At 39.2% G+C, this 21,641-nt stretch overlaps 1 protein-coding gene across 1 annotated transcript; it reads left to right on the top strand.

Moving 5' to 3' along the window:
* The first annotated feature begins 5,906 nt into the window (after positions 1-5,906).
* Positions 5,907-21,141, top strand: LOC121388150 (mite allergen Der f 3-like). Its single transcript, XM_041519385.1, has 6 exons — positions 5,907-6,026; positions 7,451-7,616; positions 8,988-9,163; positions 15,434-15,580; positions 16,609-16,781; positions 20,807-21,141. The coding sequence occupies exons 1-6, from the start codon at positions 5,957-5,959 to the stop codon at positions 20,960-20,962; spliced, it is 888 nt and encodes a 295-aa protein (XP_041375319.1). The 5' UTR covers positions 5,907-5,956; the 3' UTR covers positions 20,963-21,141.
* Positions 21,142-21,641: the final 500 nt, after the last annotated feature.

Here is a 21,641-nt window from a genome sequence, read left to right as displayed (position 1 = left end):
CGATTGTAATTACATATCAAATATATTTTTTCTGCATAAAATATTAAACGTGTTTCTGATCGTTCTAATATTTGCACTAGGTTAAATTTCATTTTATTTCCTAAAATCGCACACTCACACACCCGGCACGTCGCATAATCAATGATAAATTTCTCGCTGCAGCCTGTGCACCACAACTGGTATACCAAAGGTTGTGGTATGTGCTATCCTGTCTATGGGATGGTGCATATAAAATATCCCTTGCTGCTAATCGAAAAGAGTAGCCCATGAAGTGGCGACAGCGGGTTTCCTCCCTTAATATCTGTGTGGTCCTTAACTATATGTTTGACGCCATATAACCGTAAATAAAATATGTTTAGTGCGTCATTAAATAAAACATTTCTTTCTTCTTTTCTTTTTTTCAATCAATGATAAATTAAATACAGGTATTGCGAAATGTGATTTAGAGAATTAGCGCCATATAGGTTAGACTTTTCGACAGAAACAATAAGTCTTTTACATTCATTTCATTCATAGTTATTTTCATCTTTATATCCAATCAAGGGTCAAGCACGCTATCCTGGACATACGCCTTAGCTATTTGGACTATCTGTCCAGGACAGTGACCTAACGGTCAGTTGTTAGTTGTTAAAGAGAAGTCGGCGCAGTGGCCTTACATCTACCCATTGAGTAGTTAAACAGGCTCGAGGTGGGAGCCGGTACTAGGAGACGAACCTAGTACCTACCAGCATTAAGTCCGATGGATAACCATAGTACCACCGATGCCGGTAGTCTTATATATTAGATTCCCGCATGCATAGGTGTACTGGCTCCCATTTTTTGTAGGTGACAGACTGAATGTTGCCCGAATCTGGATAATAAAATGTGTGTTCATACTAGCGTTACTAGCAAACAGCTATCGAATCTCTATGCTTTTTTTTTACCCGGATTACAACTAATATTGTAGGTAAAATGATGCAAATACATGGTGAAATGGTTTTAGTCCAGCTCATTTTGCCCGAATATCTCTATCGTGTTTGCCCGAATTTGAGGATTTGCCCCAGAACTAAAGGACAGTTGCACCACCCCCACCCCAACCCCCACCCCCACCCCGCCCCATGTCTCGTACGCTTTTGCTAACATGCCACGGAGTACTGCAGCTTGAAAGGAAACTAAAATGGACCATTGCGCCTCGGACGTACGCTCTAACCACCTGCCTATCTGTAATGTTGATCCACCCGTTACTGTTAATTCAGCTTTTAAGAAGCATCTACCCGTGAGTGGTTTACTCAGTCTCAGAGATTCAGCAAAAAACCTATTATTATGACGTTAAACAGAACACAATCTTGTACGTACATGCCAAGATGACTAACATACATCATACACAAAGATACCAAATTGAAGTTTACTTACAGGGATGGACGTTATAAAAATATGATTTTGTAGAAACTGGATAATAGCTGTATGTATGAGAATATATTTAAATGAAGTAACGAAAAGTTTTGTTGAAACCCTGCAAAACACGCCTATCCTCTCTTTGTTATGTTCAATTGGTAAGCTATTCATATGGGTATACGTTTAATAAAACATTGCAAACACCCACGTACGAAACGTTTCTCTTTTTGTCTGCATTCTGTCATTCAGTGGGACGTTTCACACTTCTTATAAAGGCAACGAAAGCTATTTGATCATATTGGTTGTTTCCGTAATTATTGTTCTCGGTATTCGTTCGTTCGTTTGTCTGTTCGTTCGTTTATTTATTCATTCACTCATTCATTCGTTCGTTCGTTCGTTCGTTTTCTTCATTCATTCATTCATTAATCTGTTCGGCCAGTGTTTGGTTGATTCGTAATTTCTATCACGCATTGATTCTTCTTGTTTTTATTCATTCATTCATTCATTCATTCATCCATTCATTCATTCATTAATCTGTTCGGCCAGTTTTGGTTGCTTTGTAACTTCTATCACGAATTGATTCTTCTTGTTTTCATTCATTCATTCATTCATTCATTCATTCATTCATTCATTCATCCATTCATTCATTCATTCATTCATTCATTCATTCACCCATCCATCCATCCATTCATTCATTCATATCAACTGTACCTGTAAACTACCAAACAGTTCAAGCAAGCTCCTTGTGGGCACAGCCAATGGCATTCCTGTCAGTTTACGTCCATGCTTATAATCCGATTATGGTTCAAGCACGCTATCCTTGGCACATTATCTTAGCTATCAGGGTTGTATGTCCAGGATAAAGGTTAATGGTTAGTGGTTAAACAGTGAGAGTTTTGAAACATTGATATCATAAACTGGAGCTGGCACTGGGGTAAAAATATAGAACAGAGAGGGGAGGGAGGGGGGAGGCAGAGGGGAGAGAGGGGGAGAGAGGGGGGAGAGAGGAGAGAGAGCGAGGGGAGAGAGAGCGAGCGAAAGAGAGCAAGAGAGAGATATACAGAGACAGAAAGAGAGACAGAGACAGAGACAGAGAGCGAGAGAAATACACAGAGAGAGAGAGAGGGGGAGGAAGAGATCGAGCGAGCAAAGTAGAGCAACAGAGAGATACAGAGAGAGAGAGAGAGAGAGAGAGAGAGAGAGAGAGAGAGAGAGAGAGACAGAGAGAGAGATACAGAGAGAGAGAGAGAGAGAGAGAGGGGGTAGAGAAAGAGAGAGAGAAAAAGAAAAAGAAAGAGAGATCGGGATAGAGAGAAAGTGGGAGAGAGACAGAGGCAGAGAGAGAGAGAGAGAGAGAGAGAGAGAGAGAGAGAGAGAGAGAGAGAGAGAGAGAGAGAGAGAGAATTACAAGCAGATAGACTAATTCTGCATCACCAAAACATGCTGTAAGATTTTTTTTTAAATCACTTTTCCATAGGCAGTACAGTACCTACCACAGCAAAACTCGTTTTATTGTTTTGAAACTGTTTATGGCAACAGCGGGTTTCCTCTCTCACAATATATAATTGTCGCAATAGCCACATATTAGACAACAATATATTAAAACATTAGTTTGAGAAAAAAACAACCTCAAAAACGATCTAATATGAATGACTGAATGAATGAATGAATGTTTAACGACACCCCAGCACGAAAAATACATCGGCTATTGGGTGTCAAACTATGGTAATGCAAAAAAATAAAGTGATGATCAACATCAATATAAAAATTCAAGATTTAAATAAAAACACAGTGTTAAGAACTGTGCAAAAATACAAATATCACAGATAGATACTGACTTTTACTCAACATTTCAATTTGTGCTGTATTGGCCATTCTCAAAAAGAATGTTACACCCCTGCACCACGGTGAGGTTACAGCACGATCTAATATAACCAGATGTCATACAGTTTAATTTTTTAAAGTACCGCCTACTGACGGTGGGTGGAACTTCCAGTGACACCGCCCACATTTAAGGCGTTCCAGAATCAACTGGTAGCTACAACTGCTATTAGCTACACGTGCAGTAAAGAAACTGTCTTTAGATTTTAAAAATTTATTTCCGTCATTGGGTATTGGTGAAGACTGTCAGCTGTATTTAACGTTGACTGTGACGTCTGTTGAAATAGTTACACGAACGATGACGGACATGGCGTCGCTACTGCTTTCTGGAGTCTTCTTAATCCTCACTGCTCATGATGCCAGTGCAAGTAAGCAATTTATCAGGCAGTGTAAAATCTATTGCAATTTATTCTTTTTTCTGTCTTTATATATATATATATATATATATATATATATATATATATATATATATATATTTTTTTTTTTTTTTTTTTTTTTTTTTTTTTTAAATATATTTTATATTATTTTATCTATCTATCTATCTATCTATCTATCTATCTATCTATCTATCTATCTATCTATCATCCATCCATCCATCCATTTTATTTATTTATTTTTATTTTATTTATTTATTTTATGTTATTTATTTATTTTATGTATTTATTTAAGGATTGTCTGTTCTTTTATTTTATTTTTCTATGTTCTATTTCACATTACTAACAGGGAATGTTCTGAGTTTGTTGTTATTGTTAACATGTCCCCCTGCTAAATGAAAGGTTTTAATGATTAAAGTTGCATATTAAATACATTTTTCTCCATAAAATATCAGAGGCTGTGTAATAAATGTTTTTTTGCTGGTCGTCCCAGTGCAAGGTCAAATTTCTCTATATTTTCTAAAATATATGAGGTGGGTGTTTTTGCGGCTGTTTTTTGTTATTTTGTTTTGGGGGAGGGGGGTTAACGTATGAAATTATTGGGAGACCGACTCCAGTTTTGGCTGTCCGACGCCATATAACCGTAAATAAAATGTGTTGAGTGCGTCGTTAAATAAAAACATTTCCTTCCAGTTTGGGCTGTCCGACGCCATATAACCGTAAATAAAATGTGTTGAGTGCGTCGTTAAATAAAAACGTTTCCTTCCGGTTTGGGCTTGGCGGGACGTAGCCCAATGGTAAAGCGTTCGCTTGATGCGCGGTCGGTTTAGGATCGATCCCCGTCGGTGGCCCCATTGGGCTATTTCTCGTTCCAGCCAGTGCTCCACAACTGGTATATCAAATGCTATGGTATGTGTTATCCTGTCTGTGGTATGGTGCATATAAAAGATCCCTTGCTGCTAATCGAAATGAGTAGCTCATGAAGTGGCGACAGCGGGTTTCCTCTCTCTCTATATATCTGTGTGGTCCTTAGCTATATGTCTGACGCCATATAACCGTACATAAAATGTGTCGAGTGCGTCGTTAAATAAACCATTTCCTTCCTTCCTACCAGTTTGGGCTATTTACTAACATTAGGACGACCAGAAACACACTGATATTCATATGTCATTTTATTAGTCGGATACATCTAACAAAGGCGGCAAACTCTGGACTTTATAGTTTCACCATGTTATAGGTTTATCCAGATGTGTTACAGGTTTTTAGATTAACCAAGCTTAATGTCTGTTTTCATGAGCTGAAACTGGGGTCTGCACCTTTAGTATTAACCGGCCTCGGTGGCGTCGTGGTTAGGCCATCGGTCTACAGGCTGGTAGGTACTGGGGTTCGGATCCCAGTCGAGGGCATGAGGTTTTTAATCCAGATACCGACTCCAAACCCTGAGTGAGTGCTCCGCAAGGCTCAATGGGTAGGTGTAAACCACTTGCACCGACCAGTGATCCATAACTGGTTCAACAAAGACCATGGTTTGTGCTATCCTGCCTGTGGGAAGTGCAAATAAAATATCTTTGCTGCTAATCGGAAAGAGTAGCCCATGAAGTGGCGACAGCGGGTTTCCCCTCAAAATCTATGTGGTCCTTAACCATATGTCTGACGCCATATAATCGTAAATAAAATGTGCTAAGTGCGTCGTTAAATAAAACATTTCTTTCTTTCTTTCTTTAGTATTAATACATTGATGACAGCAATGACGGAAACACGGGATAGTCGAGTCTGTGTGTGTGCGTGTTTGTGTGTCTGTGTGTGCGTGTTTGTGCGTGTTTATGTGTGTGGGTGTTTGTGGGTGTCTGTGTGTGCGTGTGTGTGCGTGTGTTTGTGTGTGTGCATGTGCGTGTGTGCGCGTGTGTGTGGTGTGTGTGCGCGTGTGATTGCGCGCGTGTGTGTGTGTGGCTGTGTGTGTGCGTGTGTTGCTTTGGTAGCGTACGCGCGCGTGTGTGTGTGTGTGTTTATGTGTGTATATATTTATGTGTGTGCATGTGTTTGCGCGAGTGCGCGCGTGTGTGACTGATGTGTGTATGCGTGTGTGCGTTACTGTGTGCGTGTGTGAATATGTGTGTGCGCGTGTGCGTGTCGCTGTGTGTGCGTGCCTCCGTCCTTCCGTCCGCCCGTGCGTGCGTGCGTGTGAGAGTGTAGAACGGCAGGTAAACCAGTAGCCAAATATCTCAACTTTTTACCCCATTAAATGTCAATAATATATTGTTTTCTTTTTAGACTACTGTTCCTTCTTTGGGGGCCAGTGTCTCCCGCTGAGCGCGTGCCCAAATGGAATGAAGTCTTTCGGGCAATGGCCTTGCTCAATTGGGTCTCCAGTGGAATCGTGCTGCACGGGAAGCATTCGTAAGTCTTATTTTAATTATCAGGGCGGGACGTAGCCGATGATCAAGCGCTCGGCTGATGCGCGGTCGGTCAAGGATCGATCCCCATCGATGGGCCCATTGGCCTATTTGTCATTCCAGCCAGTGATCCACAACTGGCGTGACGAAGGCCGTGGTATGTACTACCCTGTCACTGTCTGCGGCCGCCTGATGCGCGGTCGGTCAAGGATCGATCCCCATCGGTGGGCCCATTGGCCTGTTTCTCATTCCAGCCAGTGATCCACAACTGGCGTAACGAAGGCCGTGGTATGTACTATCTTGTCTGTGGCCGCCTGATGCGCGGTCGGTCAAGGATCGATCCCTATCGGTGGGCCCATTGGCCTATTTGTCGATCCAGCCAGTGATCCACAACTGGTGTAACAAAGGCCGTGGTATGTACTATCTGGTTTGCGGTAGATCGCTTGCTGCTAATGAAAAAGAGTTGCCCATTACGTAACGGTAGCGGGTTTCTTCTCACATTGTCTGTGCAATTCGTAACCATACATGTCCGACGCCATATAACCGTAATTAAAATGTGTTGAGAGAATCGTTATATAATACATTTCTTCCTTCTTTCACGGGGTCAGGACGTAGCCCAGTGGTAAAGCTCCCGCTCGATGCGTGGTCGTCTGGGATCGATCCTCTGTCGGTGCACCACGACTGGTATATCAAAGGCCGTGGTATGTGTTATCCTGTCTGTTGGATGATACATTTAAAATATCCCTTGCTGCTAATCGAAAAAGAGTGGCCCGTGAAGTGGCGACAGCGGGTTTCCTCTCTCAATATCTGTGTGGTCCTTAACCATATGTCCGACGCCATATAACCGTAAATAAAATGTGTTGAGTGCGTCGTTAAATAAAAAATATATTTAAAAAAAAAAAGCATTCTTTCACGGGGGCGGGACGTGGCCTACTGAATAAAACGTTCGCTTGATGCGCGGTCGGTCTAGGATAGATCAAAATCAATAATGTTTGACATCCAATAGCCGGTGATTAATAAATCAATGTGCTCTGGTGGTGTCGTTAAGCAAAACACATTACCCCCTTCTTTCACCTGGGGTGAAAGGTAGGCGCCTATAATCTTCAGAATTACCTCCCCCTTCTTCCGACGTCTACCATAATGATCTTTTAAAAGTTAACGTTTGTTTTGTTTAACGAAACCACTAGAGTACATTGATTTATTAATCATCGGCTACTGGGTGTCAAACATTTGGTAATTTTGACATATAGACTTAGATAGGAAACCCGCTACATTTTGTTTTCCAATTAGTTGCAAGAGATCTTTTATATGCATCATCTCACAGACAGGATAGCACATACTACGGCCTTTGATATACCAGTCGTGGTGCATGGGCTAGAGCTTTCTAAAATTTTAATTTCTTTTCTTTATTGTTTTGTATCCGTGCAGCTTGTGGCACTGTTTCTGCAAACTGTTCGAGTCCTTGGCAGGTATCGATTCGAAGGAGTCTTTCTGCGGACCCTGTGAAAACCGATTTGACGAACTCTGTTCACATGTGTGCCGGTGTGCTTGTCGATACAGAATGGGTGCTCACCACGGCATCCTGTGCGTTGCTGTAGGTACACTTTTAAACATTAATATGTAGAGGATACTTCATGGTGGGGTTTTGTTGTTGTTGGGTTGGGGGGTGTGTGTGTGTGTGTGTGTGTGTGTGTGTGTGTGTGTGTGTTTTAATGTGTTGGGGTTTGTTTTTGGTTTGGGTTTTTTTGGGGGGTTGGGGGGGATCGAATACGATTTTTATGTCAACGATTGACGTGTATTTTCACACATTAGTTGACAAAAATCTTGGGGGGTGTTTTTTAGGGGGGGATTGAGGGGTTTTTTGTTGTTGTTTTTTTGGTTGTTTGTGTGTGTGGGTTTTTTGTGCTTGTTTTTTTTAACGTTTCAATGGGTAGGTGTAAGATCACTACACCCTCTTCTCTCTCATTAATCACTAACCCACTGTCTGATAGCTGAGGTGTGAGCCCAGGACAGCGTGCTTGAACCTTAATTGGATATAAGCAAGAAAATAAGTTGAATTGAAATTAAATAAGCTTCTCGCCTTGGGTATAATCTCGGAAATACTCTCGGAACAGTTCTCTGATGTTTATGTAACAGTTCGACCAAATGGGAGTGGCTTGTATATAATAAATGCAATTATACATGTTAATACCACAAATAACCAGATACCACACTTCGAAGTGGGTACAAGTTCACATTTATAACACCTGATTTGCACAGAGAAACAGATATACACTTATCACGGTTGGGGGGTCAAAGACTGAGAGGAGATGGTTAAAGACTGGGAGGTGGAGGTCAAATGCTGGGGGTACAGGTCAAAGACTGGGAGGTGGAGGTCAAAGACTGGGAGGTGGAGGTTAAACATTTGGAGGTGGAGGTCAAAGACTGGGAGGTGGAGGTCAAAGACTGGGAGGTGGAGGTCAAAGACTTGGAGGTGGAGGTTAAACATTTGGAGGTGGACGTCAAAGATTGGGAGGTGGAGGTTAAAGACTAGGAGGTGGAGGTTAAAGGCTGACGTCGGGGTTGTAGTGGTTAAGACACTTAATCTCAAGTGGTAGTAGTGGCAGTGGTAGTAGTAGTGGTGGTGGTGGTGGTGGTGGTAATAGTGGTGGTAGTAGTGGTGGTGGTAGTGGTAATTGTAGTAGTAGTGGTTGTGGTGGTGGTGGTGGTGGTAGTAGTAGTAGTAGTAGTAGTAGTAGTAGTAGTAGTGTAGTAGTATTAATATATTCACTGTTATTATCATCATTAGTATCATTGTTATTATGATGATTATTATCATCATCATTAGTATCATTGTTGTTATTGTTGTTGTTATTATTATTATTATTATTACTATTATTACTATCATTGTGGTTATTTTGTTATAATTATAATAATAATAATAATTATTATTATTATTATTGTTGTTGTTATTGTTATTATTCAGCGCGTTCCAGCCTTTCCCGGACTACAGTCACGGAGCACTTGTTGCCGCGGAGAAGTCCCTGTCAAACGTGGAGACACTGGATCAAATCAGAAACGCCTCTGAGATACACCTCCACCCTGCCTACCACGCCCCCAATGCCATCGATCCCAGTCAGACGGACCCCTCGAAGGCCGGTGGTAAATATCACAAACTAGGGCCGGTTCCAGAATTTATTACACAGAAACTGGATCTACTTGTACCCCTACCACAGGTCAAGATACGAAAGAACTGGGGGGGGGGGCGGGGAGAGAGGGGCGCGGGGATACATAACTCTTGCAAGCCCGTAGGCAACCTCCCTTGCCAGTTAAAGGGACAGACCCTAGTTTCAACCCGTGAAAATTAACATTAAATTTATTCAATCTACAAGTTACAATTGAGTGAAACACGAGTCTGTGACTTTGAAATGGTGAAATATCCTCTAAAAATAGACTAAAACTAGACTCCATAACTGTTACTTCTCAGAAGCACGTGCGTTTTTAAAAATATGATGAATACATTTTGTGATATTTAAAAACACCAAGAAGACCAAAACCACTTCGAATGTACGGAAATTGATAATCTAAACCATAAAATCTAAGTAAAGTATGATTTCTGTTATCAAAAACGGCTATAATAGTAACAAATATGCCTTAGTGTTTAAAAACTAGGGTATGTCTCTTTAATAATTAAATAATTTCTGGAACGGCACTAAATAAAACTTCAGTCTTTGAAGTAATGTTTATAGGAAGCGTCGTAGGCCTGTATTGGTATTTTTTGGCTTTTGTTATTGGTGTTTTATTTTGTGAGTGTGTGTGTGTGTGTGTGTGTGTGTGAGAGAGAGAGAGAGAGAGAGAGAGAGAGAGAGAGAGAGAGAGAGAGAGAGAGAGTGTGTGTGTGTGTGTGTGTGTGTGTGGTTTAGGGTTTGTTTGGGGCATTGTGACGTTTGTGTGGTTTTTGTTTATTGTTGAGGTTTTTGACGTTTGTGGTTTTGTTCGTTTGTCTGTTTGTTTGCGGGGGTGTTTTGGGGCGTTTTTGTTTGTTTTCGGGGGTGTTTTGGGGCGTTTTTTGTTTGTTTGTTTGTGGTTTTGTTTTGCTGTTTGTGTAGGAGGGTTCTTAATAAAAACAATTATAATTTTGACCTATAATGGAAGGTACTATCTCGATAGGTAGTTGTTGTCTCATCTTATTATTGCATTATATAGAAAAACCTGACAATGCTTTATATAGAATAAATTGGCAGTGCGTTATATAGAACATTCTGACAGTGCTTGATATAGAACAAACTGACTGCGTTATATAGAACATTCTGACAATGCTTGATATAGAACAAACTGACTGTACGTTATATAGAACATTCTGACAGTGCTTGATATAGAACAAACTGACTGTGCGTTATATAGAACATTCTGACAGTGACTTACACAGAACAATCCGATAGTGCTTTATACATAACAACCTGACAATGCTTTATATAGAACATTCTTACAGTGCTTTATATAGAACATTCTGACAGTGTTTTATATAGAACGATCCGATAGTGTTTTATACATAACAACCTGACAATGCTTTATATAGAACATTCTGACAGTGTTTTATACAGAACAATCTGATAGTGTTTTATACAGAACAACCTGACAATGCTTTATATAGAACATTCTGATAATGCTTTATTCAAAACAATCCGATGGTGCTCTATACATAACACACTGACAATGCTTTAATTTGTTCTGTTAAAAGACTAGAATTGTTTTAACAGAACAATTCTAGTCTTTTAACAGAACAATCCTACAGTGTTTTAACAGAACAATCCTAGAGTGTTTTAACAGAACAATCCTAGAGTGTTTTAACAGAATAATCCTAGAGTGTTTTAACAGAACAATCCTAAAGTGTTTTAACAGAACAATCCTAGAGTGTTTTAACAGAATAATCCTAGAGTGTTTTAACAGAACAATCCTAAAGTGTTTTAACAGAACAATCCTAGAGTGTTTTAACAGAACAATCCTAGAGTGCTTTAACATAACAATCCGAGAGTGTTTTAACATAACAATCCTAGAGTGCTTTAACATAACAATCCTAGAGTGTTTTAACAGAACAATCCTAGAGGGCTTTAACAGAACAATCCTAGAATGTTTTAACGAAATAATCCTAGAATGTTTTATAAGAACAATCCTAGAGTGTTTTAACAGAACAATCCTAGAGTGCTTTAACATAACAATCCGAGAGTGTTTTAACATAACAGTCCTAGAGTGTTTTAACATAACAATCCGAGAGTGTTTTTAGTGTTTTAACAGAACAGTCCTAGAATGTTTTAACAGAACAATTTTAGAGTGTTTTAACATAACAATCCTAGAGTGTTTTAACATAACAATCCGAGAGTGTTTTAACAAAATAATCCTAGAGTGTTTTAACAGAACAATCCTAGAGTGTTTTAACAGAACAATCCGAGAGTGCTTTAACATAACAATCCGAGAGTACTTTAACATAACAATCCTAGAGTGCTTTAACATAACAATCCTAGAGTGTTTTAACAGAACAATCCTAGATTGCTTTAACATAACAATCCGAGAGTGTTTTAACATAACAGTCCGAGTGTGTTTTAAGTGTTTTAACAGAACACTCTTAGAGTGTTTTAACATAACAATCCGAGAGTGTTTTAACAGAATAATCCTAGAGTGTTTTAACAGAACAATCCGAGAGTGTTTTAACAGAACAATCCTAGAGTGCTTTAACATAACAATCCTATAGTGTTTTAACAGAACAATCCTAGAGTGCTTTAACATAACAATCCGAGAGTATTTTAACATAACAGTCCGAGAGTGTTTCAAATGTTTTAACAGAACAGTCCTAGAGTGTTTTAACAGAACAATCCTAGAGTGCTTTAACATAACAATCCTAGAGTGTTTTAACATAACAGTCCGAGAGTCTTTTAAGTGTTTTAATAGAACCGTCCTAGAGTGTTTTAACAGAACAATTTTAGAGTGTTTTAACATAACAACCCTAGAGTGTTTTAACATAACAATCCTAGAGTGTTTTAACATAACAATCCTAGAGTGTTTTAACAGAATAATCCTAGAGAGTTTTAACGGAACAATCCTAAAGTGTTTTAACAGAACAATCCTAGAGTGTTTTATACAGAACAATCCTAGAGTGTTTTAACAGAACAATCATAGAGTGTTTTAACAGAACAATCATAGAGTGCTTTAACATAACAATCCGAGAGTGTTTTAACATAACAATCCTAGAGTGCTTTAACATAACAATCCTAGAGTGTTTTAACAGAACAATCCTAGAGGGCTTTAACAGAACAATCCTAGAATGTTTTAACGAAATAATCCTAGAATGTTTTATAAGAACAATCCTAGAGTGTTTTAACAGAACAATCCTAGAGTGCTTTAACATAACAATCCGAGAGTGTTTTAACATAACAGTCCTAGAGTGTTTTAACATAACAATCCGAGAGTGTTTTTAGTGTTTTAACAGAACAGTCCTAGAATGTTTTAACAGAACAATTTTAGAGTGTTTTAACATAACAATCCTAGAGTGTTTTAACATAACAATCCGAGAGTGTTTTAACAAAACAATCCTAGAGTGTTTTAACAGAACAACAGATTTAACAGAACAATCCGAGAGTGCTTTAACATAACAATCCGAGAGTACTTTAACATAACAATCCTAGAGTGTTTTAACAGTGTTTTAACAGAACAATCCTAGATTGCTTTAACATAACAATCCGAGAGTGTTTTTAACAGTCCGAGTGTGTTTTAAGTGTTTTAACAGAATAGAGTGTTTTAACATAACTAGAGTGTTTTAACAGAACAATCCTAGAGTGTTTTAACAGAACAATCCTAGAGTGTTTTAACAGAACAATCCTAGAGAGTGTTTTAACATAACAATCCGAGAGTGTTTTAACATAACAGTCCGAGAGTGTTTCAAATGTTTTAACAGAACAGTCCTAGAGTGTTTTAACAGAACAATCCTAGAGTGCTTTAACATAACAATCCTAGAGTGTTTTAACATAACATAAGTCTTTTAAGTGTTTTAATAGAACCGTCCTAGAGTGTTTTAACAGAACAATCCTAGAGTGTTTTAACATAACAATCCTAGAGTTTTAACATAACAATCCTAGAGTGTTTTAACAGAATAATTTAACAGAACAACAAGTGTTTTCCAATCCTAGAGTGTTTTATACAGAACAATCCTAGAGTGTTTTAACAGAACAATCATAGAGTGTTTTAACAGAACAATCATAGAGTGCTTTAACATAACAATCCGAGAGTGTTTTAACATAACAATCCTAGAGTGCTTTAACATAACAATCCTAGAGTGTTTTAACAGAACAATCCTAGAGGGCTTTAACAGAACAATCCTAGAATGTTTTAACGAAATAATCCTAGAATGTTTTATAAGAACAATCCTAGAGTGTTTTAACAGAACAATCCTAGAGTGCTTTAACATAACAATCCGAGAGTGTTTTAACATAACAGTCCTAGAGTGTTTTAACATAACAATCCGAGAGTGTTTTTAGTGTTTTAACAGAACAGTCCTAGAATGTTTTAACAGAACAATTTTAGAGTGTTTTAACATAACAATCCTAGAGTGTTTTAACATAACAATCCGAGAGTGTTTTAACAAAATAATCCTAGAGTGTTTTAACAGAACAATCCTAGAGTGTTTTAACAGAACAATCCGAGAGTGCTTTAACATAACAATCCGAGAGTACTTTAACATAACAATCCTAGAGTGCTTTAATATAACAATCCTAGAGTGTTTTAACAGAACAATCCTAGAGTGCTTTAACATACAATCCGAGAGTGTTTTAACATAACAGTCCGAGAGTGTTTTAAGTGTTTTAACAGAACAATCCTAGAGTGTTTTAACATAACAATCCGAGAGTGTTTTAACAGAATAATCCTAGAGTGTTTTAACAGAACAATCCGAGAGTGTTTTAACAGAACAATCCTAGAGTGCTTTAACATAACAATCCTATAGTGTTTTAACAGAACAATCCTAGAGTGCTTTAACATAACAATCCTAGAGTGTTTTAACATAACAGTCCGAGAGTCTTTTAAGTGTTTTAATAGAACCGTCCTAGAGTGTTTTAACAGAACAATTTTAGAGTGTTTTAACATAACAATCCTAGAGTGTTTTAACATAACAGTCCGAGAGTCTTTTAAGTGTTTTAATAGAACCGTCCTAGAGTGTTTTAACAGAACAATTTTAGAGTGTTTTAACATAACAATCCTAGAGTGTTTTAACATAACAATCCTAGAGTGTTTTAACATAACAATCCTAGAGTGTTTTAACAGAACAATCCTAAAGTGTTTTAACAGAATAATCCTAGAGTGTTTTAACAGAACAATCCTAAAGTGTTTTAACAGAACAATCCTAGAGTGTTTTAACAGAACAATTTTAGAGTGTTTTAACATAACAATCCTAGAGTGTTTTAACATAACAATCCTAGAGTGTTTTAACATAACAATCCTAGAGTGTTTTAACAGAACAATCCTAAAGTGTTTTAACAGAATAATCCTAGAGTGTTTTAACAGAACAATCCTAAAGTGTTTTAACAGAACAATCCTAGAGTGTTTTATACAGAACAATCCTAGAGTGTTTTAACAGAACAATCATAGAGTGCTTTAACAGAACAATCCTAGAGTGTTTTAACATAACAATCCGAGAGTGTTTTAACATAACAATCCTAGAGTGCTTTAACATAACAATCCTAGAGTGTTTTAGCAGAAGAATCCTAGAGTGCTTTAACATAACAATCCGAGGATGTTTTAACAGAACAGTCCTAGAGTGTTTTAACAGAACAATCCTAGAGTGTTTTAACAGAACAATTTTAGAGCGTTTTAACAGGACAATATTAGAGTGCCTTAACATAACAATCCTAGAGTGTTTTAAAAGAACAGTCCTAGAGTGTTTCAACAGAACAGTCCTACAGTCCTTTAACAAAACAATCCTAGAATACCATAAACAGAACAATCCTAGAATGTTTTAACAAAACAGTCCTAGAGTGTTTTAACAGAACAATCCTAGAATGTTTTAACAGAACAGTCCTAGAGTGTTTTAACAGAACAATCCTAGAATGTTTTAACAGAACAGTCCTAGAATGTTTTAATAGGACAATCCTAGAATGTTTTAACAGAACAATCCTAGAATGTTTTAATAGGACAATCCGAGAATGTCCATTTCCATGCTGATGCCACGTAATGCTATGCCATTCCGTGCCATGCCATGCCATGCCATATCATGTTATGTCATGCAATGTAATATTTACTGCAACACTTATATGGACAGACTGGCCAAGAAGAAGATGCCCAGTAAAAAGTTAGACATCAGACGATCGCTCTATCACTGAGCACGTATTAATCCATGGCTAGATTTTAACTGACGTGATTGGGGTTGTTTTGTGTTTTTTCTTTCAGAAAATGATTTCGCTATGATCAAAGTGAACTCTCCCTTCACGGCTTATGGGGGCACGGAATGTGCGTCAGTGATCTGCCTACCTCAGAATGACACGGTCATTTCCTGTGATACAGATGTTCAGACGAACGGATGGGGCTCACTTGTTGGTAAGAATATAACCATACTTTGTTCATTCATTCATTCATTCATTCTTTCGTTCGTTCTTTCGTTCGTTCGTTCCTTCTTTCGTTTGTTTGTTCGTTCCTCCATTATTGTTTTCGTTCGTTCGTTCATTCTCTCTTTCCTTTGTTTGTTCGTTCATTCAATCAACCGTTCTTTCATTCATTCATTCATTCATATCTAGGCATACGGGCTCCCATATTGTAAGGGGGCAGGCTGATTTTTGCCCGTATTAAATGAAAAATAAATAGTAAAGTTTGTTTTATTTAACGATGCCACTAGAGCACATTGATTTTTTATCTTATCATCGGCTATTGGACGTCAAACATATGGTCATTCTGACACTGTTTTTAGAGGGAACCCGCTGTCGCCACATAGGCTACTCTTTTACGACAGGCAGCAAGGGATATTTTATTTGCGCTTCCCACATGCAGGATAGCACAAACCATGGCCTTTGTTGAACCATTTATGGATCACTGGTCGGTACAAGTGGTTTACACCTACCTATTGAGCCTTGCGGAGCACTCACTCAGGGTTTGGAGTCGATATCTGGATTAAAAATCCCATGCCTCGACTGTGATCCGAACCCAGTACCTACCAGCCTGTAGACCGATGGCCTAACCACGACGCCACCGAGGCCGGTCATATTAAATGAAAATGCCCGAATTTATTCATATTAGCATTACTGTCAAATAGCTATACAGTGGGTAGAATGATAGAAATAAATGGAGAAAAGGTTTCAGGGCAGATAATTTTGCCAGAATATCTCTACTGTTTTTCCCGAATTTGAGGATTTGCTCCAACACTGGGGGGTACTACTTGCCCCCAACCCCACCCCACCGCCCGCATCTTGTACATTTATATCCTTCCGGACAATATAGGACTATAATAGGTTTCGTCTTGGTCTGATTGTCTGTCCATCCGTCTGTCACTAAACAAGACTCTATTAGTCGGAAATACCTTAATCAAGCTCATGGCAGTCTCTTATTAAAATAATTGTGTATTTTAATTCCAGGATCCTTTTCTCCCAGCGATACACCAAAGGAGGACATGGTCAAGCTTTGGGATCTGGACACGTGTAAGAATTTCAAATTCACTATAGAGGGCGACCTTATCAAACCCGTGCACGACAGCATGCTGTGCTACACCAGCAACCCCATCAGCAACAACACCGCAGTGCCTTGCGCAGTAAGTGATTCAGTCAGGGTCGACTTGACCCACTAGAGAACCTGTTACTCGATGTAATTTAAAGGAACTGCACTGAGTTTCTGAGTTACAGCTATTGTAACATGTTTAAAGGGACTACCCTGAGTTTGCAGCCATTGTAAGATGTTTAAAGGGACTACCCTGCTACCATTGTAACATGTTTAAAGGGACTACCCTGAGTTTGCGGCCATTGCAACATGTTTAAAGGGACTGCACTGAGTTTGCGGTCATTGTAACATGTTTAAAGTGACTACCCTGAGTTTACGGTCATTGTAACATGTTTAAAGGGACTGCACTGAGTTTGCGGCCATTGTAAGATGTTTAAAGGGACTGCACTGAGTTTGCGGCCATTGTAACATGTTTAAAGGGACTACCCTGAGTTTGCGGCCATTGTAACATGTTTAAAGTGACTACCCTGAGTTTACGGTCATTGTAACATGTTTAAAGGGACTGCACTGAGTTTGCGGCCATTGTAAGATGTTTAAAGGGACTGCACTGAGTTTACGGTCATTGTAACATCTTTAAAGGGACTACCCTGAGTTTACGGTCATTGTAACATGTTTAAAGGGACTGCACTGAGTTTGCGGCCATTGTAAGATGTTTAAAGGGACTACCCTGCTACCATTGTAACATGTTTAAAGTGACTACCCTGAGTTTACGGTCATTGTAACATGTTTAAAGTGACTACCCTGAGTTTACGGTCATTGTAACATGTTTAAAGGGACTGCACTGAGTTTGCGGCCATTGTAAGATGTTTAAAGGGACTACCCTGCTACCATTGTAACATGTTTAAAGTGACTACCCTGAGTTTGCGGCCATTGTAAGATGTTTAAAGGGACTACCCTGAGTTTGCGGCCATTGTAACATGTTTAAAGTGACTACCCTGAGTTTACGGTCATTGTAACATGTTTAAAGGGACTGCACTGAGTTTGCGGCCATTGTAAGATGTTTAAAGGGACTACCCTGAGTTTGCGGCCATTGTAACATGTTTAAAGGGACTGTACTGAGTTTGCGTCCATTGTAAGATGTTTAAAGGGACTACCCTGAGTTTGCGGCCATTGTAACATGTTTAAAGGGACTGCACTGAGTTTGCGGCCATTGTAACATGTTTAAAGGGACTGTACTGAGTTTGCGTCCATTGTAAGATGTTTAAAGGGACTACCCTGAGTTTGCGGCCATTGTAACATGTTTAAAGGGACTACCCTGAGTTTGCGGTCATTGTAACATGTTTAAAGGGACTGCACTGAGTTTGCGGCCATTGTAACATGTTTAAAGGGACTGCACTGAGTTTGCGGCCATTGTAACATGTTTAAAGGGACTGCACTGAGTTTGCGGCCATTGTAACATGTTTAAAGTGACTACCCTGAGTTTACGGTCATTGTAACATGTTTAAAGGGACTGCACTGAGTTTGCGGCCATTGTAAGATGTTTAAAGGGACTGCACTGAGTTTACGGTCATTGTAACATCTTTAAAGGGACTACCCTGAGTTTACGGTCATTGTAACATGTTTAAAGGGACTGCACTGAGTTTGCGGCCATTGTAAGATGTTTAAAGGGACTACCCTGCTACCATTGTAACATGTTTAAAGTGACTACCCTGAGTTTACGGTCATTGTAACATGTTTAAAGTGACTACCCTGAGTTTACGGTCATTGTAACATGTTTAAAGGGACTGCACTGAGTTTGCGGCCATTGTAAGATGTTTAAAGGGACTACCCTGCTACCATTGTAACATGTTTAAAGTGACTACCCTGAGTTTGCGGCCATTGTAAGATGTTTAAAGGGACTACCCTGAGTTTGCGGCCATTGTAACATGTTTAAAGTGACTACCCTGAGTTTACGGTCATTGTAACATGTTTAAAGGGACTGCACTGAGTTTGCGGCCATTGTAAGATGTTTAAAGGGACTACCCTGAGTTTGCGGCCATTGTAACATGTTTAAAGGGACTGTACTGAGTTTGCGTCCATTGTAAGATGTTTAAAGGGACTACCCTGAGTTTGCGGCCATTGTAACATGTTTAAAGGGACTGCACTGAGTTTGCGGCCATTGTAACATGTTTAAAGGGACTGTACTGAGTTTGCGTCCATTGTAAGATGTTTAAAGGGACTACCCTGAGTTTGCGGCCATTGTAACATGTTTAAAGGGACTACCCTGAGTTTGCGGTCATTGTAACATGTTTAAAGGGACTGCACTGAGTTTGCGGCCATTGTAACATGTTTAAAGGGACTGCACTGAGTTTGCGGCCATTGTAACATGTTTAAAGGGACTGCACTGAGTTTGCGGCCATTGTAACATGTTTAAAGGGACTACCCTGAGTTTGCGGTCATTGTAACATGTTTAAAGGGACTGCACTGAGTTTGCGGCCATTGTAACATGTTTAAAGGGACTGCACTGAGTTTGCGGCCATTGTAACATGTTTAAAGGGACTGCACTGAGTTTGCAGCCATTGTAACATGTTTAAAGGGACTACCCTGAATTTGCAGCCAGTGTATCATGTTTAAAGGGACTGTACTGAGTTTGCAGCCATTGTAAGATGTTTAAAGGGACTACCCTGAGTTTGCGTCCATTGTAAGATGTTTAAAGGGACTACCCTGAGTTTGCGGCTAGTGTATCATGTTTAAAGGGACTACCCTGAGTTTGCGGCCAGTGTATCATGTTTAAAGGGACTGTACTGAGTTTGCAGCCATTGTAACATGTTTAAAGGGACTACCCTGAATTTGCAGCCATTGTAACATGTTTAAAGGGACTGTACTGAGTTTGCGTCCATTGTAAGATGATTAAAGGGACTACCCTGAGTTTGCGGCCAGTGTATCATGTTTAAAGGGACTGTACTGAGTTTGCAGCCATTGTAAGATGTTTAAAGGGACTACCCTGAGTTTGCGTCCATTGTAAGATGTTTAAAGGGACTACCCTGAGTTTGCGGCCATTGTAACATGTTTAAAGGGACTACCCTGAATTTGCAGCCATTGTAACATGTTTAAAGGGACTGTACTGAGTTTGCGTCCATTGTAAGATGATTAAAGGGACTACCCTGAGTTTGCGTCCATTGTAAGATGTTTAAAGGGACTACCCTGAGTTTGGGTCCATTGTAAGATGTTTAAAGGGACTACCCTGAGTTTGCGGCCAGTGTATCATGTTTAAAGGGACTACCCTGAGTTTGCGGCCAGTGTATCATGTTTAAAGGGACTACCCTGAGTTTGCGGCCAGTGTATCATGTTTAAAGGGACTGTACTGAGTTTGCAGCCATTGTAACATGTTTAAAGGGACTGTACTGAGTTTGCGTCCATTGTAAGATGATTAAAGGGACTACCCTGAGTTTGCGTCCATTGTAAGATGTTTAAAGGGACTACCCTGAGTTTGGGTCCATTGTAAGATGTTTAAAGGGACTACCCTGAGTTTGCGGCCAGTGTATCATGTTTAAAGGGACTGTACTGAGTTTGCGGCCAGTGTATCATGTTTAAAGGGACTACCCTGAGTTTGCGGCCAGTGTATCATGTTTAAAGGGATTGCGCTGAGTTTGCGGCCATTGTAAGAATCTGATGTTTAAAGGGACTACACAGAGTTTGCTGTCATTGTATCATGTTTAAAGGGACTACCCTGAGTTTACTGTCATTGTGACATGTTTACGACATACGGAGCATTTTGTTTAATGACTGTTTAGTCATTAAATAAAATGCTCTGTATGCCTTTCACCATAAATTACTTATGAAACATATTTTTCTGTTTAGAATGTCAGTATTGTTTCACTATTACGTTGATATTACTGTTTTATATTTAGCTTCACCAATGAATGGAACTTATTAGTTATTTTCATGACACATTTCTTTAGTTTTATTGCAAATTAAACTGAAATTATTGAGGAAAAGAAAAACACGTCTGTTACGGGGTATTATATATATATATATATATATATATATATATATATATATATATATATATATATATAGTCTTAGACAAGAAGCAACGGCCTTGTGACGTCATTTAGCATGTGACATCTTGTTTTTCAGGGTGACGTAGGAGGCGCCGTCGCTTTTGAAATGCCTGATGGGAGGTTTTCTCTGTACGGAATTCTTCATTCAGGGCTAATCTGTACAAATAATACGTTTGTACACAGCGTTGGCAACGTCATCAGCGTCGTCAACTGGATCCGTTCTAAATTCTAAGATCGTGTAAATGTGGACCTGTCTCGATATACACGGACGTTTCATACCATCTCTAGATAGCGCAATGCCTGGGGATAAGATTCACCTGATGTATAACAATATATTCCACAGACTGCTGACTCGGTTCCTACTACTCAGATCTGCTGACAAATGTGTACTGCAAATAAATTTCATGCCAATAGAAATGTTTTGGTTTTTTTGGTTAATCTTGACATGTATAGATGATATAAAATCCTAGTTTTGACAATATTCACAGACACGGCGGAAACAAGTAGACATTGTGAGGGGGACTAACTGAGATCGAGGACACAAAGCAAAGTTTATAGACGGTTCGGGTCAGTGCTCCCCCGTAAACATTTGAAAACTAGAAAAAAAGAAAGAAATGTTTTATTTAACGACGCACTCAAAACATTTTATTTACGGTTATATGGCGTCAGACATATGGTTAAGGACCACACAGATTTTGAGAGGAAACCCGCTGTCGCCACTGCATGGGCTACTCTTTCCGATTAGCAGCAAGGGATCTTTTATTTGCGCTTCCCACAGGCAGGATAGCTAAAGCCACCCAGGCCCCCCATCCCTGTTCCGCCGTGCCGGATTCAAAGAAACACGTGATGTCAGGTCTTCAGATGGCTAATTTCGCTGGACCGTATACAGCGATTCTGTCTGAATGACGTTG

This window comes from Gigantopelta aegis, chromosome 14 (genome assembly GCF_016097555.1).
Source record: "Gigantopelta aegis isolate Gae_Host chromosome 14, Gae_host_genome, whole genome shotgun sequence".
Classification (NCBI taxonomy): Eukaryota; Metazoa; Mollusca; class Gastropoda; order Neomphalida; family Peltospiridae; genus Gigantopelta; species Gigantopelta aegis.
This window is presented reverse-complemented; position numbering and strand designations above follow the sequence as displayed.